Source organism: Exophiala oligosperma (assembly GCF_000835515.1).
Source record: "Exophiala oligosperma strain CBS 72588 unplaced genomic scaffold supercont1.3, whole genome shotgun sequence".
Lineage (NCBI taxonomy): Eukaryota > Fungi > Ascomycota > Eurotiomycetes > Chaetothyriales > Herpotrichiellaceae > Exophiala > Exophiala oligosperma.
In genome coordinates this window covers 1,172,582-1,188,717 of record NW_015622820.1, presented here as the reverse complement: position 1 = coordinate 1,188,717, position 16,136 = coordinate 1,172,582, and the positions used below count along the sequence as shown (strand labels likewise).

Genomic DNA, 16,136 nt, shown 5'->3' with positions numbered 1-16,136 from the left:
CGAGGCTGAATATCTCCGCACTACATTCGAGACAAACAATCGACCACGAGTAGGAAGTACATCTCATTCTGACCCGACAACAAGATTGCACCTCCGAGTATTCACATCACGTAAACTTGCACTTCTAAGAACCCAAACCGCCGTGACAGGCCTCTCAGCCGTCTAGTCCTACTCCTTCGAGCCTCCTGGTTGCGACGCAATAACCACACTTCCAACCCGCATTCATCATGCCTCGAGGCGCACGCTTCAGCTTCACCTACAACAGCATAGTCTTGGACCACAAAGCCATCCAGACGCGCAAGGCAATGAGCCGAGTCAAAGCGAACTACCACCTCTTTCTCAAAAACCAGCCACGAGCGCCACAACTCAAAACACAAGACCTGGGTCCATCCAGAAAATGGGAGGTGCCTAGGATGAGGAACCTCGAAGCGTGAACATCACGTAAATGCAAGGGCATTTGTACAACAGAAAGAGCCTGGTGTCTGGCGTTTGGACCGGATGTCGTTTTTGTGTATTGACATGACTGATCTCAGCTTTTCATACTATGTACGAGAATCTCATCTCTACTCCGCGTTCCAGCTTTCAAACCATGTCTCCTACTATATGCAAGTTACTCCTTCAGAGGTACAGTGGTTACGAACAAAGCGCTCGCGAATGCCTCGGGATATCGTCCACCATGGACTTCTGCGGCATTGATCGCTTTTCTGATCTTCTGGTTGTCCTCTGGCGTGATCTTCACTTTCAGTGCTCCCATGTTGTCATCGAAATTCTTGGTCTTCGTCGTGCCGGGGATGGGAATAATATCATCTCCTTGAGCCATCAGGAATGCCAGGACCAGTTGTCCAGGAGTACAGCCTTTGGCATCAGCCAATGCCTTGATCTCTTGCACCAGCTTCAAGTTCTTGGGGAAGTTCTCCTCGCTGAATCTTGGGGCCAATAAACGGAAATCTCCTTCCTCGAAATCGCTACGGCTCTGGATGGAACCAGTCACGAAACCTCGTCCAAGAGGCGAGTATGCGACGACCGCAACGCCGAGCTCCCTAGCAGTCTGCAGCAGATTGTATTGCGGATCCTCGATCTCCATTGACAACGGGCTGTACTCCATCTGGACTGCGTCGATGTGAACGACCTTGCACGCCCTTCTCAGCGAATCTGCAGAGCACTCGCTCATTCCCAGGTACCTGACCTTACCGGCGTCTTTCAACTCCTTCATGGCCTTGACAGTGATTTCGATGGGCTGCTTGGCATCCAGTCGGTGTGCGTAGTACAAGTCGATATAATCCACGCCGAGCCTCTTTAGGGAGCGGTCGCATGCCCTGTGGATGTATTCTGGTTCATTGTGGACTTCTCTCTTGCCGGTGTCGGGATTGACGTAGTTGGCGAATTTCGTGGCCAGGAAAATGGTCTCCCTCTTTCCAGGATTGCGCTTGAACCACCGACCCAGCAAGTCTTCATTGTCGAGGTATATGTCTGCGCTATCCCAGAACCGTTCACCAGAGTTGTAGACGTGGTCGAGCAGGGCATACCGCTCTTCATCGGGCTTGGGGGCACCGTAATAAGCAGATAGACCCATAGCACCGAAGCCCAGGGCGGTCACTTCAGGGCCATTCTTGCCGAGTTTGCGGGTGGGAAGTTTTGTGGTCATCTTGGAATGGTGCGTTGGGTTTGGTTAGTAGTGTTGTGATTGTGACTGTCGGGGACATGAAGCGATGATGGTTGTCTTATATACCTACTTCTCATCAAAAACATCAGTCTTTAGCATGGTCTAATCGTTTCGGAGTTTAGATGATGTCAATACAAGTCAACGCCGACTCGACCTGCGGCCGCAACGACCGCTACAAATCAACTTCTTTTTCTCCAACGAAGTTGCCCCGCGGTGCTGTCTCCCTTGTCTCGTAGGGATACTGTACCCTGCTAAAAGATCCCGATAGCCGGTACCTAGGTACGAGTAGGTATCTTGATTCTGACTTGAGCGTAACGTCTTGGTCTACAACAGATCGTCAGGTGATTTTTATGGCTCTGATCCCTACTCGACGACCACAATCCCACAATGTCTCACAATCTCGAGCCCTCGAGTTGCAAATACTGACTGCACAGTAATCGCCATCCGGCAACGTTGAGAGGACAAAATCCTACCGAGAACGAAGTACAATGCCGTCCTATCCACCATCGTCGTCGCATCGTCTTGCACGGCTCGTCGGTCCCAGTCTCGCTGCGATCTCGTTGACTGAACACCTCAACGCTCACATCTGGTCCGACAATACGCCAGCGGTGATAGCCCTCAACGGCTCTATGCTCTTTATTTCCGGTCTGGCCATCGTACAACGACACAACCTCTGGAGCCGGGATTGGCGTGTCCTCCTCACGCTGGTCGGCTGGGGTAGCCTCGGGCTCGGCTTGACGCGCATGGCCATCCCAGAACGTGTTCTCGAGCGTGTGCGTTCCGGGGGCCCGAGGGAGGTCCGAATCGTGTCGAGCATCACGGCCGCCGTGGGAGGCGTCTTGACCTTGTTTGGATACTTCCCCTGGCTCACTCGTTGTGAAGATCTCGGAAGGTAAAAGACAACTTCGCCTTATCACTACGAGGCATATACACAATCGATGCGGGTACTTACAATTTTGGTTCCTATAAAAACAGGCTCTACATCTCCTCACCCAGTCCAAATCTACCGGCGGGAGTCATACCATCGTAGCATCAACGTTGCTCGCGAACCATCTTCCTGACAACACCAATACCGCTCTTTCCTCGAAGGCATCTTGTGTCAGGCATTCCCAAATACAATGATGAACAAGGTCGATTTCCCGAGAATGCATGATACAGACAAGGACCATAGACGACGAGTCTCTCAAAGAATGATCCTGAGTCGAGTCAGGTATCACCGAGGCAGAGCACCAGCTTAACTTCTTTGTCCCTGACAACGAGTACCGTTTTACTACTCTCAAGGATACTCACAACCTACGTAGATGAAGTAATCAGCGATCATTAGTGTTTAATATCAAAAACGTGAATTGTTGCCATCCTTTGTTTGACTGGGGAGCTCGGCTGATATGGTACTTGTAGCCGTTGTTATCGATAACGAATTTAGTTTATTGCTTTCCGACGACAACCGAATGAGTAATAATTGACCGATAATGTCTTTTCGATCTCGTCAATAATTGAAGCTGTCTGGGAAGAAGTCACCTTCCATATGATGGCGGGTGTTTGTGGGACACCATCATGCTAATGAACACATACTCTTCACGGTTATGGCTTTCGCTCAGACCGCCGCCGCCGCCGTCATCATCCTCACAAATCGCAAGCCTTGTTGGTAAACCACGACGACGACGACCATTGTGCGCTGCTGCGGCAAGGTACTATTCCCAGCACCATGCTGCTGCTGCACCCAACAACACCAACAATGACGGCCGACCGCGTAGTCCCACGATAGCAATCATCGGCTCTGGGCCGGCCGGGTTCTACACTGCTCAAAAGGTGATGAGGGAACTCAAGGGGACCAAGGTGGACATGTACGAACAATTACCTGTACCTTTTGGTCTGGTCAGGTTCGGAGTCGCACCGGATCATCCAGAGGTAAAGGTTAGTCAGTCGATCTGAGTAAAGTCTCGTCCCCGGGGGACGGCGAGGGACTCTTGTGGCGACTTCTGCTGACGTCTCCGACGGACAAAATAGAATGTACAAGACACTTTCCAAGACATCGCGGCGTCTCCAGATTACAACTTTATCGGAAACGTGAACCTCGGACACGACCTGCCTCTTCCCTTGCTTGCGAAACATTACGATGCCATAGTGTTCGCCTACGGAGCGTCCAAAGATCGAAAGATTGGGTTGGAAGGAGAAAACAAATCACACGTATACTCTGCCCGGGCGTTTGTAGGGTGGTACAACGGTCTCCCCGAGTACCGAGACCTGGACCCGGACTTGACGGCCGGCGACACGGCGGTGGTCGTGGGACAGGGGAACGTCGCGTTGGACGTGGCGAGGACGCTGTTGAGTAAGCTCGACCAACTGGGAAAGACGGACATGACGGAATACGCACTCGACAGGTTGTCTCGAAGCACCATCAGGCACGTCCACGTCGTCGGCCGCCGAGGACCCATGCAGGCGGCTTTCACGATCAAAGAGGTCAGGGAACTACTACATCTGGACGACGTCAATTTTGAACCCATCCCGGAGAGTCTTTTCCCGCAGGACCTGAAGAGTCTACCTCGTCCCAAGAGACGGTTGATGGAACTGCTGAAAAAGGGCAGCCCCGTCAAGGAAGGAGCCACCAAATCTTGGTCTTTGGATTTTCTTCTGTCTCCGAAGTCACTGTCGCGGTCGGCGTCGGACACGGACAAACTCGAAGGGGTGGTGTTTTCCAGGACGAAACTTGACGACCCAGACTCCCCCGGCTCCAAAGTTACGAGCACCGACGAAACGAGGCTCATCCCTGCGTCGACGCTGTTCCGATCGATAGGTTACAAGGCCGAAGCCATACCGGGCATGAGGGACATCGGGGCCGACTTTGACGAACACAGGGGGACCGTCCGACATGACGGTTCTGGACGAGTGTACCCCGTCGAAGACCCTCAGAAGGACAACGACGCCGACAACCAGAATGCGAGCTTATACTGCTCTGGTTGGGTCAAGCGTGGTCCGACCGGTGTCATCGCCAGTACCATGACGGATGCTTTCGAGACCGCCGAGGCCATTGTCCAGGACTGGAAGAAGAAGGTGACGTTCGGGTCGGATCATCACGTCCCTCTCCCACGACCCGGTCGCGCAGGCTGGAAGGGTGTGCAAGCGGACGCCGCGGCCCTCAATCTACCTCTCAGACCCGTCCATTGGTCCAGTTGGCAAAAGATCGACGCCGCCGAGAGATCCGTCGGTGCAGCTCACGGTAAACCGAGGGAGAAATTTGGCAGTGTCGATGAGATGCTACAAGTTTCGAGGGCATGATAAACATGGTACCCCGTCGCGGACATGATACGCCTACGAGTACTCATATATACCCAAGAATAACATGTAAGATATTAGATTAAAGAAGTGGTTTCGAATTGTAGACGACTTGTCTATCATCATCATCATCATCGCCTCCGGCACGATACCTGGGTACAAAGGTTGTTCCAAGCTTTACTGTTTTGGCAATGTCATACCTTTGCCTTTTCACCGTACAAGATGTCCTCGACGCGTTCGGCGATGGCCAAGGAGCTGGTCAGCCCGGGACTCTCGATGCCCAACAGGTTCACGAACCCGGGGAACCCTTCTTCTTCACGGACGATGAAATCCTCGAACCCTTTGCCGTCGACACCGAACGTGCCGCTACTTCCCCTGCTCAGTTTCGGCCTGACGCCGCAATAGTCGAGGTCGATGGCTCCGACGTCGACGCCGGGCAGATAGGTTCGGATGACCTTGATGGCGTCCCCGAGCCGCGCAGGGTTCGGGGTCAGGTCAGTAGGGTCGTCCACCCACTCGACGTCGGGGCCGAACCTGGCTCGGCCGCCCATGTCGAGGGTCAAGTGGGTGCCCAACCCTCCCAGACCCGGGGTCGGGGCGGGGTACAACAGAGTCTTGACTTTTGGTCTGGACGCGGCGTAGGAAAAATAAGTGCCCTTTGCGAAGAAGGCCGTCCTGTGTCGGTCAGGCGGGAGGACCATGTTGTTTATGTTCATCGCACCCAAACCTGCCGCGTTGATCAAACATTCGGCCGTGATGGTATCTTCACCTCCCGCTCCGTCACGGCTGCGTGTGCGGATCTCATAAGATCCTATTGTACTACTGCCGTCGTTGCCGGTACCGGTACGGACCGGTTCAATGCCGGTCACGATGGTGTGCAAGACCTGATCCCCACCTAGGTCGTCCAGGTCACCTTCCAAATACGACATGAGAGCGTGAGAGTCTACGATTCCTGTTGTCGGGGATTCGAGGACACCCGCTTCGGCGCGCACGTCGGGTTCTCGCTCTTGAATCTCCCGACGCGACAGGAAATTTGTAGGGACGTCGATCGATCTGGTAAAGGTGTGGAGGTCCTCTAGGTGTCGCATCTGTCGTTCGTCCTGTGCGAGGATCCACTTTTTCGTGCGCCGGTAAGGGATGGATTTGCTCTCGCAGAGGTCGTAGAGAAGATTTTTCCCTCGGATGCAGAGCTTGGTCTTTAGACTCGAAGGGCCGTAGTAGATGCCCGCGTGAATCACCTGTGACAAAAGGACTCTCGTGTTAGTCGAGGGCCAGCCTGCTTCTGCTTCCACTTCCGTCGATGACGATGCCAAAAAGGGGGCAGGTGTTGTGTTGTCAAAGTATATACCTGACCTGGTAGGGAGGGAGGAGGTGTTTGATATGGTACGTTGTGCATCCAGATGACCGAGTGTACATACCTCTGAATTCCTACTACTGGTTTCGGTCCCTACCGAACCATGCCTCTCGATCAATATCGTACTCGTCCCGGTCCGTCTGGCCAGTTGACGAGCGACCGCAAGACCTACCACGCCACCTCCGATGATCTAAAGAAGTACAGGATCGACGATCCCCAAGTCAGCTTTCCCAGAACAGACACGACTGGAGAAAAACAAAAAGGAAAAACAAATAGCTATTGCCGTATTTCATTTCGACAAAGGAGGTGAACCAAACTTACAGCGTGAGTAAAATCTGCATGATGTGTCCTCGAGGTCGAAAATGTCCTCTTGATCCCAGAAGACGAGTGGCCGTGGCGAGGCTGTCGTTGTAGTGGTAGTGGTGGTGGTAGTGGTAGTAGTGGTAGTAGTGATTGTCGCAGAGTGTTTCCACTTCTCGACCTCGTGAAGACCTTTTCCATCTTTTCTTCAAAGAATCAACAAGATCTGGTCAATCCTCTTAGAATGTCTTGACCGAGATTGAGAGAAAAACAAAAGGGAAATTCGTATCTCATCTCATGCGAAAGTTGATTGATGGGAAGCCGGTGTCGTTCGAAGTAGTTGCGGTGTGGCGGGAGGGACCAGAGGTAAAGAAGAGACTCCGATCTCTTGTTGGTGACAAAATCTTGGAAAGGCGCCTTGTTATACCCGTACTGGTTACTATGTAACGACTAATATGGTCGATGTTTACGTTTAATCCCAGAGTACTCGTAGAAGCCGTCTCGACAGGGGCTGAACGACAGGGGCTGAACCGTTTTCGATCTTGGCTTGATCAACGGAACTGGATTCGAGGTCGACTTGAGCAATACAAAAGTACTCTCGCAAACATTCTCAAACATAAATATTTTACAATCAAACGATGCGGTTGCAATTCTAGGTAGATACTTAAGAGCAACCGTGAGTCAAAATTATAGAAGGCATTGCCGATAACGCGCGGGGGAAATTTGATAATACCTGATTCCGTACGGAGTAATGATAACCGCTTCAGCCTCGTTACTGATAAATGGTCGACGTGGAACTCCATAGTCGATGAGCTATCCAAGCTCCTTGCCTTCGTGGCATGATTTCTATGTACAATTACGTGATGCTTTCCTCGTTTCCTCGAACGAGATTCTCAAAACCTCAAGTGCTTCGTTGTGCCAATCTTCTCTATCGCGGCACCCAGGACTGAAAATTAACTGCTGTCATGCATGTCTCCTCGTCTCCAACGACGAGTTCGTTGCTATGTACAGTTCTTTGCCATTGTCGCTCAAAATTACGATTTCAAGCGGGGAAACAAAAAAAGACGTAAACGCTCAGAGCTGTATCTAAGCTCGGTCCGTAAAGGTCAGCTTGCAATGATCCTGTATGTTTAGTTAGCCAATATTCCGCAAAGTCAGCAAAGAGTCCAATCTTACCTGAGGAAAGATAGTGGCAAAAACTTCAATATCTTCGCTGATAGCGGTTGGCTCATGCACCCAATCCAACAGTATGCTGGCCTTCCCAATCATCGCCATCAGATTCAATTGAGCATAGGTCTGGCCCAAACAATGATGAGGTCCAGTGCCAAATACCAACCAATTCTTGACCTGCTTGTCCGCGTCGCCAGTGATCCATCGTTCAGGAACAAAGTTGTCGGGATCTGGATAGGCTTCGGGATCATGGGTTGCAGGCCAAAGTGCTGGAATCACCATAGAACCCTTCTTCACAGTGTAGTTCTCTGACATCGGGAAGTCCTTTTTGGCAACGTATGGCACGAAAATGACTGGAGGACGATAACGAAGAGTCTCCTTCACAACTGCCCTTGTCCATACCATGGATTCCAGCATGTCCATGTCGAATGGCTTGTTACGGTCGCCGCCTCGAAGGGCAAGGTTTTCCTCTCGAACTTTGGCCAGGATCTCGGGTCGGTCAGCCATGATCTGGAACAACCAGGTACAAGCACTCGATGTCGCATCTTGGGACGCGAACAACAGAGTGAAGATGGTCTGGGATATCTCCATGTCGCTGAATTCTCGAAGCACTTGGGCTGGCTTCTCTGACGAGTCGACGTTCTCGCCTCTTGCAATGCGCTCCTTGTATCTGGCCGAATCTTGCATTTGCTTGACCCACGCATCCATGGTACAAGAGACAGAACCGCCAGCCGCCATGCGTACCTTGGACTTAGCTGCACACTTGGCGAACTCGTCCATGACCATGTCGCATGCCTTCTTCCCATACCAAGTTTTGGTGAAGGGAATGATGATGGGGAAGTTGACCAGTTCCAATGACGCGGTAATCAGATAATAGTCCTCAGCAATTTTCTTCACGACCTCGTCGCTCATGTAGTGACCGACAAAGGTTCTGCATGACACAGCGGTCATAAGTTCTCGCAGGATGGGCATCCACGGCTTAGGCTTCATATCGTTCTCCTTGGACTCATTGACAAAGGTCTTGAAATATTTGCTGTAAACTTCCTCTTGTCCTGGCAGATAGGCTTCCAACGCTTGACGGGTAAAGAGTCCGTTCAGGCCTTTGCGGTAGTCGACATGCTCTCGGCCATCGAGAAAGACCCAGTTGGTTGGCCGGAGGAGCTTGGGAGCAATGTCAACCACGGTAGGTTTGAGGAACGCGGGTGAATTGAAGATCTTTCTCGCCGTATCCCGGGAAGCGCCAATGACCACGAATCTGAAAGCATTATTAGCCAAACGAGGCTACGGACAGCAACCAACTGTGCTTACTTGTGGAAGACGGAAACGCAGCTCAAGTCGCCGCTTTCCCACTTCTGTTTGTATTTTTGGAAGGACGGGTGCATTGATTCGAGAAAAGGTCCCATAAACGGTAGTTTCCATGCTGGTCCAACGATGCCATGCTTTTGATATTGATAACTACCTGTATCATAGTTAGTTGTTGGGATCGTGACGACTACTCGGTGTAATCTCACATTGATCGTATGCAATCAGTAGTGCCAAAACGGTAAACAAGACTGTCCAAACATTGAGCTGGGAGACCACCCTGCCCACCAGCCCCGAGGCATTGGCGGCCTGAATCTTTAACTGGGCATCGGCGAGGGGGGATGTGAAGGCGGTTCGATTGGCGACAATATCCATGGCGAAGGATTGACTTGGGTAGGGTCGCGCGGGCCGATTGTCGAATGAGGACGACGCTGTTCCTGGCAATGACAGCGCGAAGATGTCACTACGCCAACACCGATGGTGGAAACGAGTGTTTTAAAGCAAAAGCACTTTCGCTCGGTAGGGAGTACAAACACAGAAAAAGAGAGAAGGCGATGAAGTACGGAGGAGTAGTAGTAGTAGTAGGAAGAGGGAGATAAAAAAGGTAGTGAGGATGGGGAGAGCGAAAGTCCAAACGCAGGTGGGGATCGAGGAATGTACAGTAAAGACTCCTTTCGCAACTCCGTTGTTTTTTACACCGCCAAAAGAACTGTCAAGTGGTGGAAAGATCTACTACGGTCCGTACGGAGTAGGTGGTGTACAGTCTATTCCGTGGGTGGTTGGTACCTGTACATACAAGCACTCGGTACTCCGTGGACGCTGCTGTTAGGCGAGATGGGCAATTTTTTCTCTCCCCGGACCGACTCTGCCGTGGGAGATTGACACGAAAAGGTGCCCCCCTTGTCCCTGTGCGTTATGCCTGGCTTCTATTGGCCTTAACGAGCCTCACTAGTCCAAGATCCCCATCGGTTCAGCCAAATCCGAATCGCGTCACTCAACATTTGCCAGCATCGCACCACTCAGAAACACCAGCCATAAACACCACACCACCATCCTTAGTCATCATACTACAACACACTCTGTGGTTATGTTACTCGTACCTGAAGGTATCTTGGTAGAATGATCTTTTCTATATGTACCACAAAAAGGATGCTCCGGTGAGATCATACACCCAGAAACAGTAGAGAGAAGATTCTCCCAATCTGGCCATCATCATCAATTTATCAATCATCATCCTACAGTACGCCATTTGCCATGCCCCTCCAATAATACAAATGTTCTTTTTCCTCCTATCGTCATCACTATTGTTCAATAAGTACTTTTATCCCCTAGGACATATATCTAAGGAATGTCAAACAGCGGCTTCATCTTCCTGATCAATGACCATTCTTCCTTGGTCACTTCATCTCGATAGAACTCCTTCAAGGTGTCGATCGAATTTCGAGAGATCAACGAATACAATGTATCCTTCTCGTCGAGTTGTCGACCATACAAGGGCTGGTTGGGTCCTTCAATCTTCACCGCAACGGCCGGCTGGCCCTTTTTGCAGATTGGGATGGCTTTGTGTTCTCGCTCAATTGTAGTTCTGTTGAATGTCAGTAGTGGTCAAAAACAAGGCAGCTTGCGTGATACTCACACTCTACCCAAGGAAACGATTTCCTTCACGTGCGTCACAGGATTTGTTCTGACAGCAGCAATTGGCGTCAGAGGTCGAAGATTTCCGTCCACAACATCGACACCGACGACGATAGGGTCTTTCTTGTTGAAAACCTGCAATGGATGGAGGACGCATGGGAAGACAGCGTTGAGCTTACTCTCCTCTTTGCGTTGTTCGGCAAGTTGATTCCGATACTTAGTGAAGTCGTCGAAAAGGTGATAAATGATGTCGGCGGTGAAAATCTTGATGCCGTTCTCGTCTGCGTACGATTGTGCTTCCTTGTCTACTTTGACATCGAAGCAGAGCATGACCGCAAACTCCTTGGCCTTTTCCAGCATAGTACCCGCCATCATCACGTCGCGTTTGAAAACAGGTCCGATTGAAATGTTTGCCACGGGGATCTTCATGTCTTTTAAGAATTTCAACAAGGCTTCCAGGGAACCCAGTGTTGAAGCCTGTACGCTGACACCGCGGTTATCCTTAGACACAGCGGTAAGTAGTTTCTGAAGATCACCCATCACATCATCTTCCAGATCTTCTTCGTCATCTTGAGGCCCAACCACAAGTAGTCGGGAACCAGCAATCGCACCTTCCAGGTCATTGGCCGCAATCTTGACACCGAGGGCTGCCTTGACCTCCTTGTTGTGCACGTACGCCGACTTGAGACGAAGTTCCTTAAGCGGTGCAGGCGTTAACAGCGCTCGAATATTCGTGGCGATTGGCCCGTTGATACCACACAAGACTATTCGATCACCTTCACGTAGGACACCATTCGATAAGATGACATCGATCGTCGTACCAAGACCTTCAATGACTTTGACTTCAAGAATGGTGGCTTCAACTTCAGACAGATACATAAGACTAGAGGTCATACGTTCTTGGGTCAGAGTGACCAAAAGCTTCAGCATATCAGGGATACCTTCGCCAGTATGCGCCGAGGTTGGGACTAGCGAGACAAATCTTCTCATATCATTGTTCTCGTAGTAAAGCTCGGCATTAAATCCTTGCTCCGCAAAGGCAAGCTTGGTTTTGTCGAGTCGATCCTTGAACTCGTTGACGACGCCCTTGTTCTGCATGGCCAAGCTTTCCTGGAAACCGTTGTTATCGATCTTCCTCCAGCCGTACAATCGGTCGATCTTGTTGAGCGCCACGATAAAGGGAATCTTTCGCTCTCTAAGAAGGTTCATGGACTCAATAGTCTGTGGTTCGAGACCGTGCATGATATCGACCACCAAGATGGCAATATTACATAGCGAAGAACCGCGAGAACGTAGATTAGAAAAGGACTCGTGGCCGGGGGTATCGATGACGAGAAGACCAGGTACCTTGAATTCGAACTTGCCATCCTTGTTGACGACAGCTGTTTTCTGTTGTAAGGCCTCAACAGGGAAATAGGTTGCACCAATTTGTTGCGTAATACCACCAGCTTCACCCTCTTGGACGTTTGTTTGTCGAATCTTGTCAAGCAACTTCGTCTTACCAGTATCGACGTGGCCAAGAATACAGCAGATAGGTGATCGCAGGTTATCTTTGGACCGAGCTGCAAGGGCTTCTTCGTGTGCCTTTTGTCTTCGAGCAGCAGCCTCTGCTTTTCTTTGGGCGATTGCTCGTTGATTAGAGGTTTGCTCTTCGTCATCCGAAGAGTCCTCATCGGATGTGTCGGACTCAATTGGCCTCTCTTTAGGCGGTGGTCCATCTCGAAGTGGCAAGGCTGAGGTTCTCGATGGTTTGGTTGCGGTACCGTTGGTTGCAGCTTTGGCATCTCCATTGACTGCCGACTCACCTGCTTCCTCATCTGAATCGGCATCCCAACTGTCCTTGACATCTTCATCTGCAGCCTTCTCCCAGTCGTCAACCTCAGAATCTTCATCATTTCCAGCCTTAGCAGCTGCGGCGGCAGCAGCAGCCGCTTCGGCCTCTTTGGCAAGTCTCTGACGTTCAGCTGCAGCAGCTTCAGCTTCTTGTCTAGCTTTTTCTGCAGCGGCCTCCAAGTCAATTTCTTCTTTCTTTGGGCCTTTGCGCTTCTTGTCAAAGGCAGGCTTCTTCTTCTCTTCCGTTGTCTCAGTCAGACCTGCAACCTTGACGCCTGCTTCTAGCATCTGTTGCAAGCGAAGTTCTTGCTGCTGCTTACGTTTCCTGTCTGCCTCAGATAGTAACTTGCCTTCCTTTCTAAGTTGCTCTTTCTTCTCCTTCTCCTTTTCCTTCTTTCGCTGTCTGGCTTCAGCTTTCTTCGACTCCTCTTCAGCTTCTTTTCGTAGTCGTTCCGCTTCCACAGCTTTCTCTTCAGCCTCTATTCTGGCTTCCTCTTCTCTTTGTCTTGCAAGAGCTTCTTGCTGCTTCTGGATGGCAGCAAGATGTGCGGGAACCTTTCTCTTTTTGCCGCCCTTGTCTGCCTCTGTTGCAGCTTCAATTTTCTTTTCCTCCACAGGTTTCACTTCCTCAGCCTTAGGCGCAGGTGTTGGTGCTGTAGTCTTCTTTTTGGCGGCTTGTTCCTTCTTTCGCTGCTTCTCTCGCTCTTTCTTCTCTCGTTCCTTTTCCTTCTTTGATTTGACGCCACCTCCCTCGCCATCATCTGCGTCATCGGCTTGTTTCTTGTTACCTTTGTTCTTCTTTGCATTCCCAGCGAAAACATCATCCTCATCATCGAGCGTGGCTTCGGCGGGAGCCTTTGCGGCGAAATCTTCGGCAGGGGGTGTAGGAGCAGCACTATCGGCATCTTCGCCTTCAACAAAGTCGTTGACGGGTTTGCCCTTCTTTGCACGCTTATCCCTGTTTTTTCTGAGCGCAGCCATCAAGCCGCCGGCATTGACTTCCTCCTCGGCCGCATCCTGATCAGCTTCGACCTGTTTGGCATCCGCGGTGGCTTGGGCAATAGGATCGATGGTCTCGCCCATGTCGGCATCCCAATCGTCCGCCTGCTTTTTGCCTCCCTTCTTCTTGGGTGCCATGGTTGTGATTAATTCTTATGAGGTGAGGAGATTATGTTAGGGTATGAAGCGTGCACCATGGGATGCGGATGCATTCAGTCGAACGTAAAATCGATGATTGGGGACGAGAACAACCTCGAATGTTCAGACGACGGACAGTTGTCGACAGAAGGCAAGTTTGGAATGCCTATTGCCACAGTCACTGTTGAAAAAGAATGAGAGCCGGATTTAAGAGATGTCTTTCGTGCGTGGGTAAAGACGATGGTGGGGTTTTTGCAACCAAACTGCAAGTTTCGTCACTGGTGAAGCATCAGCCTCGGAGATCTTGGCGCTTCAAGCAACGTTACTCGTCCATATTGTACAGACATGCAGAGTTGTTCTAGGTAGAGGTGCATGACTGAAGACGCTCATGCAGACGACGATGGTTTTCAAAGAACACCTGCGTGTATCCTCACAACGCACAACGTGATATGCGCCTATCTGAAAAACGTGAATGTGATCCTTCGTGACCTGGATGCCTATCACCAGGTGACATCTATTCAGCACAACATGACAACATGACAACCTCTAGTAGCTTATATCCTGTGCAAATTCGAGGAGGGAGACTGCGACTACAAGGCATAGAGATCCAATGGGTGGTCTTTAATGGCTCATCTCAGCCGATACAGCAACGTATATCAGACGAAGTTGAGGAAGGGCCCTGGAACTTTTTGCATAACACGGCCGTCCCTCAAGCATTCCACAAGTAGACTAGTACTGTATCTGGTGCTCGATGGGCCGTACCCTGCTTTCTTTGGGTCAAGTTGTCTTTCACAATCGGACAGCATAACCTCTAAACATGAAATGCACGTCGACGCTGCTGCTCTCGTAGGCACAGATACAAAAGGCACGTCAGGACTCAGATACTGCTCGAAAACGGCACATTAATGCCGGCTCCTAGACCACTGCTGGCTCAGGATCCTGGTGAATGAATCGAGTTTTCCTCATCATAGTCCTAGAAGAACGTGGCAAAAACCCCTCTGTACTGCTTGAAGACCAAAAATGGTGTTGTGAAAGAGAACAAGTTGGAAATACAGCCTTAAATACTTCTGGTACAAGGGGTGCTGCCAAGACTCGCTCTGTGATTGAATGATAAAAGTCCGGATTTAGTCTTTCATTGTTCTATAATCTTGACGTTGATGAGCCAGGCATGAGACGGCGACGATGGCCTTCTCTTGCTCTCTTCTGCTTTCATGACATTGAATCAAACTTCTTGGCCCCGTCGACTCCATGAACCCAGCTAGCACGGTCCTTGACAAAGTATTCCAACTGAGGCCTCAACTTTGTCTCGTGCAGACTGAAATCGTCCACCGAGCCAATCCTCAGGAAACTGACGTCCGGGTAGGCGTCTCCTTTGCGATACATGAGTCCACCGCAGGTTGAACAGAAATAGTTTGTCATCTTCTTGCCCGAGCTGGGGGTCTTGTCCTGACCCCAGGATTTGAGGTTCTCTTTCCCGCGGACGTGTTCGATGTGTTTGTCCTGGACGGTAAAGTTGGACGCGAACATGGACGCAGTGACTTTACGGCAGTCGTAACAGTTGCAGACAAAAGTGTTGACCAGTCCTGGTCCTTGAATCGGCTGCCACACATCAAAATCGAGTTAGCAATTTTACTTGGGAACAGTACCGACCAAAAGACAAGAATATCGAGTTACCAGCATCGGGCGAGTGAGGGTAGTGACACCACTGCTTCAAGACAGTACGTCCGGGGGGAGGGAGGAGGGGGGCGGGGAGGGAAGAAATATGATTGTGAGAGGAGGAAAAAGACTCACGAATGCAAGTTGAACAGCACCGCAGAAACAAGTCGCTGTTGCTTTGTCTTCGGTGGACCAACCATCCATCGCTACGCCGGCCAGAGGGAAGAAGGGCTTGGAATTGTCGTGTGTTGCTGCCATTGTGTTTGGTTTGGTTTTGGGAACCAAGAGTTGTCTTTATATGTGTAGGTTGTTAGGTAGCCTTTTTAGACTTGAAGTAGTAGTTCTGAAAGAGGTTGATGATGGATAGAAGAAGAAAACATATCCTGGAAATGTGAAGGTCCATCCCTCTTTATACTTCTACCCCTGCTAGCGAAGAGCCAGACATTCTATAGCATGATGTCACGCAGGGGTATCTTTTTGTTTTCAGTGTCGGGTCGCTCATTACTAATTCTAGAGGGTCTACCTCGCGTAGACAGAGGTCGAGTATGCGTGGAATAGCATAGACTTGCTCGCAGAGGTTTATCACAAAGGGGGACATGCATTGATTCGCTCCAAGGTCGGTGAAAGTGATACAAAAAATTCAGGGTCATTGAGATCTAAAACCTTCTTGTTGCTGAGAAATGCCGTTTGGAGCCGGCCGAAAGAGGAAATTCATACTCAAAAGAGGTTTGGTGGCCTTTGCGCGCAGATCGATTGGCGTCGCCGTCGTCGAAAACTCGGCTCTGTCATCACCAGCCCCAATGTTCCGGAGAA

General features: G+C 50.6%; 8 protein-coding genes across 8 annotated transcripts; 3 read left to right on the top strand and 5 right to left on the bottom strand.

The window, feature by feature from the left end:
- The first annotated feature begins 55 nt into the window (after positions 1-55).
- On the top strand, positions 56-572 carry PV06_03241 (uncharacterized protein). Its single transcript, XM_016404004.1, has one exon. It carries the CDS (start codon positions 228-230, stop codon positions 432-434), a length of 207 nt encoding a protein of 68 aa, XP_016265009.1. The 5' UTR covers positions 56-227; the 3' UTR covers positions 435-572.
- Positions 494-1,890, bottom strand: PV06_03240 (uncharacterized protein). The gene has a single exon (XM_016404003.1). It carries the CDS (start codon positions 1,643-1,645, stop codon positions 611-613), a length of 1,035 nt encoding a protein of 344 aa, XP_016265008.1. The 5' UTR covers positions 1,646-1,890; the 3' UTR covers positions 494-610.
- A 195-nt stretch (positions 1,891-2,085) lies between these two features.
- PV06_03239 (uncharacterized protein) lies at positions 2,086-2,980 on the top strand. Its single transcript, XM_016404002.1, has 2 exons — positions 2,086-2,555; positions 2,639-2,980. Exons 1-2 carry the CDS (start codon positions 2,152-2,154, stop codon positions 2,691-2,693), a joined length of 459 nt encoding a protein of 152 aa, XP_016265007.1. The 5' UTR covers positions 2,086-2,151; the 3' UTR covers positions 2,694-2,980.
- A 143-nt stretch (positions 2,981-3,123) lies between these two features.
- Positions 3,124-6,939, top strand: PV06_03237 (uncharacterized protein). The gene is made up of 2 exons (XM_016404000.1): positions 3,124-3,577; positions 3,671-6,939. Exons 1-2 carry the CDS (start codon positions 3,218-3,220, stop codon positions 4,937-4,939), a joined length of 1,629 nt encoding a protein of 542 aa, XP_016265005.1. The 5' UTR covers positions 3,124-3,217; the 3' UTR covers positions 4,940-6,939.
- On the bottom strand, positions 5,131-6,791 carry PV06_03238 (uncharacterized protein; the record flags this gene model as incomplete). The annotated part of the gene is made up of 3 exons (XM_016404001.1): positions 5,131-6,174; positions 6,355-6,480; positions 6,612-6,791. The coding sequence occupies 3 exons, from the start codon at positions 6,789-6,791 to the stop codon at positions 5,131-5,133; spliced, it is 1,350 nt and encodes a 449-aa protein (XP_016265006.1).
- A 327-nt stretch (positions 6,940-7,266) lies between the features above and the next one.
- Positions 7,267-9,792, bottom strand: PV06_03236 (uncharacterized protein). Its single transcript, XM_016403999.1, has 4 exons — positions 9,272-9,792; positions 9,069-9,219; positions 7,767-9,015; positions 7,267-7,712 (listed from the first exon to the last, which is right to left on the bottom strand). The coding sequence occupies exons 1-4, from the start codon at positions 9,435-9,437 to the stop codon at positions 7,677-7,679; spliced, it is 1,602 nt and encodes a 533-aa protein (XP_016265004.1). The 5' UTR covers positions 9,438-9,792; the 3' UTR covers positions 7,267-7,676.
- A 410-nt stretch (positions 9,793-10,202) lies between these two features.
- Positions 10,203-13,894, bottom strand: PV06_03235 (translation initiation factor aIF-2). The gene is made up of 2 exons (XM_016403998.1): positions 10,699-13,894; positions 10,203-10,647 (listed from the first exon to the last, which is right to left on the bottom strand). Exons 1-2 carry the CDS (start codon positions 13,665-13,667, stop codon positions 10,404-10,406), a joined length of 3,213 nt encoding a protein of 1,070 aa, XP_016265003.1. The 5' UTR covers positions 13,668-13,894; the 3' UTR covers positions 10,203-10,403.
- Positions 13,895-14,807: 913 nt separating this feature from the next.
- PV06_03234 (uncharacterized protein) lies at positions 14,808-15,792 on the bottom strand. The gene is made up of 2 exons (XM_016403997.1): positions 15,459-15,792; positions 14,808-15,266 (listed from the first exon to the last, which is right to left on the bottom strand). Exons 1-2 carry the CDS (start codon positions 15,579-15,581, stop codon positions 14,877-14,879), a joined length of 513 nt encoding a protein of 170 aa, XP_016265002.1. The 5' UTR covers positions 15,582-15,792; the 3' UTR covers positions 14,808-14,876.
- Positions 15,793-16,136: the final 344 nt, after the last annotated feature.